General features: G+C 44.0%; 1 protein-coding gene across 2 annotated transcripts in view; it reads right to left on the bottom strand.

The window, feature by feature from the left end:
* The window catches only part of NCBP2 (nuclear cap binding protein subunit 2), an 8,900-nt gene continuing 817 nt past the window's right edge, over positions 1–8,083 (bottom strand). For both annotated transcript variants that reach the window (XM_075571161.1, XM_075571162.1), the window contains exons 2-4: positions 7,027–7,208; positions 516–654; positions 1–394 (exon numbers count right to left, since the gene is read on the bottom strand). In XM_075571161.1, the coding sequence (XP_075427276.1) occupies positions 323–394; positions 516–654; positions 7,027–7,208 (393 nt within the window). In that variant the 3' untranslated portion in view covers positions 1–322. The remainder of the gene's footprint in view (positions 395–515; positions 655–7,026; positions 7,209–8,083) is intronic.

The raw sequence follows: 8,083 nt of genomic DNA, 5'->3' as shown, positions 1-8,083 counted from the left end.
TTTTTCTAATTTTTTTTTATATATAAAACCAGCAAATGCAAAAAGGGAACAATTAACATGGGAAATATTTCACAAACGATACATATTACAGAAGCAAAAAGGAGTTGCCAACGGGACTAAGGGCAGTGTTCTAAATAAACATACTTATGAACCTGCTTCTGGTATTATATGAAAGCCCACACATTTAAAGCTCTTTCAACCTTAAAACCAATAACTGTCCCTGCTCATCTGCCCCATTCAATCAGAGGCACCACTCTTCCCAAAAAATAACTTGTCTCTTCCTCTCGGGTCTGATGTCCAAGCACATCTGAATGTTTGGTTTTCAAAAAGTTTGTACGATTTTACCATACCCTCCCCTTCCAGCATCGTAGTCCTGGCGATACTCATCTCTGACCTTTAAAAGAAAAAAGGCGTTACGAGCATTAGCGCAAAATAGAATGCATATTTGTTCTGTGGCAAGATTTATATTCAAGTTTTTGCTTCAAGTACAAAAGTGTATGCAAATCACAACTTACCTGCCCTCCCGACTTCCCGCGACCATACTGTCTGCCTTCTTTAAAACCTGTGTCCCAATCTGTCCGAATGATTCTATCATCCAGCCGCGTCCCATTAATGTAACGCATTGCGTTCTCTCCTCCTGCTCTTGTATAGTATCTCAAAACAGAGTTAAGGGGGCAACAATATCAAGTTGGAACATTTACAGGACAATCTCAAAACCTCCACAGAAAGTAATGCCAGCAAAGTATTAATCTACAGGCAGCTGTTCAATTATGCCGCATTGAGCCAAGTGTATATTATAGTGCTGGCATGTTCCAATAACCTCCCTTTTCTTAAGAATTCTTCACGAACATCGGTCAAAAGTGAACTTCCCATTTTTATTTGCTACAAGAGGAGCATAAAGAAGAAAAAAGTAAATCATTTTCCAAAAGCAAATGCATCAAAATTCACACTTCTGCCTTATGTTTATATATGAAAAATTGATTTCAGCACTTTGTATATCTTTATATAGCGCCATTAATGTACATAGCGCTTCACAGCAGTAATATGCTGTGTTTCAGACAAAAAAGTAACACTTCTGAAAAGGTGTCCCTGCTCCGAAGAGCTTACAATCTAATTTGTTGGTAGGAAGAACGTACAGAGACAGTAGGACATTCTGGTAAGTGCGTCTGCAGGGGGCCAAGGTTAATGTATGAGGTGTTAATCAGCCATGGAGCTACTCATATGCTTCCTTAAGCAAGGGTGTTTTTAAAAAAAGTTGATAGAGAGGGTGCTAGTCATATCTTGAGGGAAAGGGCATTCCAGGTGTGGGGCAGTCAGTGAGAAGGGTTTAAGGCGGGAGAGGGCTTTAGATACAAATGGGTAGAGAGAAGACATCCTTGAGCAGAACGGAAGAGTTGGGATGGTGTATAGCGAGAAATGAAGACTGAGATGTTAGGAGGAGCAGAAAGTGTAAAGCTTTAAAAGTGAGGAGGAGAATGGTGTGTGATACAGGATTTGATAGGAACCCAGGAGAGGGATTTCAGGAGGGGAGATGCCGAGACAGATTTAGGAAAGAGTAGAGTGATTCTAGCAGCAGCGTTTAGGATAGATTGTAGGGGAGAGAGGTAGGAAGGCCGGACAGCAGGAGGTTACATTAATCTAGACGGGAATGAGGGTCTGTGTCAGTTTTTGCAGTCGATCAATAGGAGGAAAGTGTGTATCTTTGTTATATTGCAGAGGGGAAAAAAAAGGACACAGTTTTTTGCTACCTTTTGAATGCGAGAAGAAAATGTGAGAGGAGTTTGTGTGACCCCTAGGCAGCGTGCTTGGGCTACTGGGGGAATGATAGTACTTCCAACAGTATTGTACGAGGAAATAGGACCAGGTTTGGGAGGAAGTATGAGGAGCTCTGTTTTTGCCATGTTAAGTTTAAGTCGGCGGAGGGCCATCCAGGATGATATAGCAGAGAGACATTCAGAAACTTTAGTCTGTAGAGCAGGTGTAAGGTCAGGGGTAGAAAAGTAAATTTGTGTCATCAGTCTAGAGGTAATTTTGAACCCAAGAGATGTGATTAGGTCACCTAGAGTGTGTAAAGAGAAGGGGTCCCAGGACAGAGTCCTGGGGTACCCTCACAGAGAGATCGATAGGGGAGGAGGTGTTTGCAAAAGACACAAAGTACGATGGGAGAGGTAAGAGGAGATCTAGGATAGAGCTGTTACGAATGCCAAGAATATGGAGAATGTGGAGGAGAAGAGTGTGGTCCACTGTGTCAAATGCTGCAGAGAGGTCGAGTAATATGAGCAGAGTGTAATGACCTCTGTCTTTGGCAGCATGGAGGTCATTAGTTATTTTACTGACGGCTGTTTCAGTGGAGTAAGCATTGCGGAAGCCAGATTGTAGAGGGTCTAGGAGAGAATAAGTGTTGAGGAAATGGAAGAAGCGAGATAATACAAGACGTTCAAGGAGTTTAGAGGCAAAAGGCAGGAGGGAGACAGGTCGATAGTTAGAAAGACAGGTAGGGTCAAGCTTGCTGTTTTTGAGTAATGGTATGACTGTTGCATGTTTGAAGGAAGAGGGAAAGGTACCAGAGTACAGGGAGGAGGTAAAAATGTGTGTGAGCGTAGGGATTATAGTAGGAGCAAGAGGTTTTGAGATGGGAGGGAATGGGGTCAAGAGGGCAGGTGGTAGAAGAAGAGATCAGCAATGACACGTCCTCCTCTGTGACATCGGATAGAGAGTCAAGGAATGCAGGAGGAGAGTTAGGAAGAGGTGTAGGATGGGAGGAGGTTACAGAGGGGATTGCCTGACTTATGGATTCCGCCTTTTTCTTGAAATACAGGCAGTCCTCGTTTTACAACGCTTCGCTTTACAACGAATGGCTTATCCAACGCTGTGTAATGCATACCTATATTCATTTTTACAACGCCAAAATGGCTTATCCAACGCTCTTACAATGCTTTGCAACGTTGTGTATGTGTGTATATATATACACATTCACATAAACAACGTTGCAAAGCGTCGTAAGAGCGTATATATATAATATTATACTATATAATATTATATTATACTATATAATATATTATTTATTATGTTATATTATATATATAATACAGTATATACACTATATAATTTATGTGTGCGCTGCATATCTTATTGCCTGCATAAAATATTTGGTGTATTTTAGTGTTAAAAATGCCTTCAGGAACAGAACCTTTCATTTAAACAGTGTTCCTATGGGAAAACGTGTTTCGCTTTACAACGTTTCGCTTTACAACGCCATTTTGAGTAACGCATTGTGTCGGATAACCGAGGACTGCCTGTAGTCAGCAAAGTCCTGAGGTGAGATGGAAGAACAGGCAGCAGAGGGTGGTCTGAGTAGGGAGTCAAAGACAGGAGAGTCTGCGTAGATTAGACTTGGGCGTGTTTAGTGAAGAAAAGTAGGTTTGTTTTGTCGGAGAGGGGGCAGAGTTGAAACATGACAGCATACATTTGTAGTGAAGGAAGTCTGTGAGTGTGTGAGAGATTCCTCCAGAGGTGTTCAGGGGAACGAGTGCAGGAACACAGCATGCGTGTGTGAGAATTTAGCCAGGGTCTGGGGTTCAAAGGGAAAGAACGGCAGAGAGAAAGCAGGGCATGTAGATCAAGAGGAGGATAGGGCAGAGTTGTAGTTCCTGACCAGGTTGTCAGGGTCTGGAGCAGAGCTGAGAGAGGAGCGTAAAGTGGAATCAAACACTGGTAGGTTAATTGACGAGCAGTAGATGGAGGTGGAGAAGGGGAGAAGTAAGAGAAAATGAGGTGATAGTCAGAGAGAGGGAAATGGAGAAATTGTAGGGAGAAGGGTTTAGTGAAAACTAGTTCTAGGAAATGGCCATCCTTGTAGGTGCTGGCTGCAGTCCACTGTTGAAGGCCAAAAGAAGATGTTAGAGAGAGAAAGCGGGAAGCCCAAGGGAGAGAGGGGTCATCAATGTGGCAGTTGAAGTCCCCAAGGAGAAGAACAGGGGAGTCTAAGGAGAGAAAGAAAGCCAGGATTCAAAGTGAGAAAGATAGAAGGGGGATGAGTAGAGGTAGGCGATAGATGACCGCCACATGGACAGGGAGAGAAGAGAAAAGCTGGACAGTGTGATCCTCAAAAAGGAGGGAAAAGCAAGAGGGGGAGGAATACGAAGGAACGGTAGCGGCAGATAGGAGCCCCACGCCTCCACCCCTGCCATCAGGGTGCGAAGAGTGGGAGAAAGAAAAGGCCACCATAATAGAGGGCAGCTTCCAGAGCAGAGTCAGACTGAGTGAGTTAAGCCTAAGCAGAGAAGCAGAGTGTGAGAGAAGTCATGCACAGAGAGGAACGTGTTTGGAATGCACGCTCCCTTTCTAAGGGCACAAGAGAAAGGGATAGAGGAGGGAGGGTGACGAGATAGGTATGGGGTTAGAGGGGTTGACACCCGAAGGAGTAGAAGTATGTGGAAGGCGAGGACAAGAGCATACAGAAATAAGGCAGGGACCAGGATTCGGAGAGATTCCCAGAAGCAAGGAGGAGAAGCATGGAAAGAAAATGCGTGAGGCTGATTTGTAGGGGTGTGATTTAGTGCAGGGGATATAGCTGTGTAGGGTTAGAGGGCGCAGGTAAGAAAGGAGTTAATGTGAACTGAGAAGTGGGGAAGGAAGGAGAGATGGAGAAATATGAATGGCGTTAGAGACATAATGAGGCTGGTAGAAAGCGTATTTTGAAAAGAAGTGAGGTCAAAGCAAATAAAAACCCGTAGTGGCGGCATAGCAGCAATAGTTTAGTGCTGAGATGTGCAGTCACACACACTCCCACCGACCCACCGGCGCACACTCCCACCGACCCACCGGCGCACACTCCCACCGACCCACCGGCGCACACTCCCACCGACCCACCGGCGCACACTCCCACCGGCGCACACTCCCACCGGCGCACCGGCGCACACTCCCACCATGTCTTCTTTGCGTTTTGGCACTGAAATTGTGTTTTGATTATTAAATAAAAACATCACAACAAATACAATTTCTGTGACAAAAGATAAAGAAGTTTCACTTAAAATGCGCGTGATCAGCAAACACAATTTTTTAGGGTGTTGGGTGAATTGTGTTGCTGTGCATCTAGGGTGGATTTTGTTTGCTAGGTATAATTACATCATATGTTTATTATTCCACACCATATGTAAAGAAGTACAGCCCATAGAAACTCAGAGAACCCATACACATGTGTGTGCACATATAGAAAAAAAATGTATAAGTCCAAGGGTCACTTCTCTTTACTAATTATCCTGGATCTCTGCTGCCTTTGACATTGTTGATCACCCCCTTCTCCTGCACATACTCCACTCCATTGGCCTCCCTTACGTAGCCCTCACCTACTTCACGTTCTCCCTATCCAACTGGTCTTTCATGGTCCGCTTTCTGTTGGAATACCAGAAGGCTTATTAACAGGGTGGGTCCCAAAAGAACCAGAAAAGGTTTGGGACCCACCCTGTTAATAAGTGTTAGCTTTTCCTATAGCACCCGGTTATTACCTTGTTATTGATATTAGTACTAGGCTGAGCGGTAGAGTCCCCCCCTTTTTGGTTATTGTGGAGTCCCAGAAGGCTCTGTCCTTGGCCCTCTGCTATTCTCACGACACCTCTCAGTGAACTAATAGAAATTATATGGAAAGCCAAAGGATGCTATGTCGAGGGTACCCAAATTTACCTCTCCTCGTCTCTTTCCTGTCGCTTGTCACCAACTGTCTCTGCAATGTCCTCCTGGATGTCCCACTTATCTGAAGCTTAACATGTCAAAACTCTCACTGTCAATACCACAATGTTAATAAGCCCGCTGCTTAGGTCATCTTTGACTCTGCCCTCTCCATTCCTTATATTCTATCCCTCACCACGTCCTGCCATCTCTAAAATAAGCACTAGGACACTCCCTTTTCTCACTCATAACGTAACTAAATCCTAATACTCATCCTGTCCCGCCTTGACTACTGTCACCTTCACCTAGCTGCCATCCCTCTTATTCACCTGTCCCAACTCCAATCCATCCAAAATGCTGCTGCCAGACTCCACTTCTGCTGGGCCTCTATGCAAATCCCTACACTAGCTTGCCATATCTTTTAGAATCAAATTTAGTTCTGACTTACAAAGCTCTCAACAATGCTACCCCCGTTACATCTCAACCCTCACCCCCAATATATCCCTTAAGGCCCCCTACATTCTGCCATGAAATCTGCCTTATTACCTCCTCAATCTCGTCTACAAGACTTCTCCTGTTCTGCGCCCTCTCTCTGGAATGCCCTACCACGCACAATCAGACTCTCCCCCCAACATTCAGGTATTTCAAAACTCCCTGAAAGGCTTCCTTGAAAAGGAACGTTATCTGGCATGCCCCAAACATCTACCACCACCACACCACCTGCAACTCTATTGGTACCCGCTGTGCTGTTTGACCTAACTCCACGCCAACACCCCAAACCTAAAGGAGATCAACTGTGCAGCTGGACCCACACAATCCTGAGGCATACTCCATCCCACAACAAGCAGTCACTTTATCTTTTGTTTCAACATTGCACCTTATTCCCTCTAGATTGTAAACTCAGAATCAGGGCCCTCATTACCTTCTGTGTCTGTTTGTCATTATTTGTAGGTCATTGTATTTATGTAAGTTACATAACTCTGTACCCCCATTGTACCATGCTGCAGAATATGTTGGTGCTTTACAAATAAGCGATATCATCCTATTATATATATCCTATATCTCTTCCTACATACATGGGCTACGACAGCGTGGTAATTTAAATTTATTGGGCATTAAAGCGACAATCCAATCTAAACCACCCCACTTTTTTATTTTATACTGGACGAGACCTAGGGGTCAACAGTTACCCATAGCCGACAATAATGCAGTTCAGTAGGATCTCCTAGCTCCATTACCGTTAGAAAAATAAATGTAACAAAAAGTTGCTTTGACTTTGTTGTTCTCATTAGGTGTATGTGCTAGAAACTGAATATCAAGACTAATTTATAACAAGCACCGCTCTTCTTAAAAGGATACTCCACAAAACAGAATCCACATGCAGTTTTCTTTACTTTATCCAGACCCATAACTATTTTCTTCACGTCACCGCTTTTGCTGAAGAGCTCATACAGCTGTTCCTCTGTGGTATAAAAGGACAGGTTCCCCACATAGAGGGTGCAGCTTTGTTTCAACAACTTTTCCTGATCGAAGATATTCCCCTGGAATTAGAAGGGAAAAAAATAATTCTAGAGCATTGAAGGTAGAACGTTCTAGATGTGTTGCAGACTCAGACAGGTGTTTAAAGAGCATTCCCACTTAGGACCACATAAGGTCATGTTAATGACTAGTTTCAGAAGTTCTAATTCTGTTTGATACCTTACAAAATACATCACATTGACTGGTTAGCGGCAGGGGAGGTGGTTACCCTGGTTTGCTCATTCCCAATTATGACAATCAGATTTAGGATTACTCATCTATATTAGTGCCAACAATATACTAAACGTTTAACAAAAAAGAATACAGGGAATGATATTACAGGAAGGGCAACCACCAAAATCAGACAACAGGGAAGGGAATCTGCCCTGGGTAGTTTACAATATAAAAACCGTGCCATGTTTGAGAAACGTGTACATTAAATTATTGTTGATACAATAAGATAGCGAAGTAGCCATTTTCTTTCCCTTTGCACACAATTTAAGAATACAGCCAAGAAAATAAATGAAACCATTACCCGAGGGCAAAATAAGACCTCGTTCAGGGTGCCGGCTTTGCGACGTGCGCGCTTACGTGCACGTTCGAAACAAATTGTTTAAAGTAAATATCAGGGTAGAAGCTACCCTGTCGCCGAAGTACGGAGTTGACGCTTGCTAGTTTGCATAAACTACTCAAGTTGTTTTTTCAAGCTGCAGCAGCGTCACTGGGACCTCGGCAGCCAATGAAATAATTCGGGAAAGTGTAGTAAGAAGAGCAACACCCATCCCTAACCTCAGTTCTGTAGACCCGCCTCCTGAACGCTTGAAAAGGTCTGCTGGGGATGATGAGCACACCGCCCCGCAGACTGACGCGCGCGCACACACACGCCCTCCACCTCCTG

This window comes from Ascaphus truei, chromosome 14 (assembly GCF_040206685.1).
Source record: "Ascaphus truei isolate aAscTru1 chromosome 14, aAscTru1.hap1, whole genome shotgun sequence".
NCBI lineage: Eukaryota > Metazoa > Chordata > Amphibia > Anura > Ascaphidae > Ascaphus > Ascaphus truei.
The sequence above is the reverse complement of the archived record's forward strand: the minus strand, read 5'-3'. Positions and strand labels throughout refer to the sequence as shown.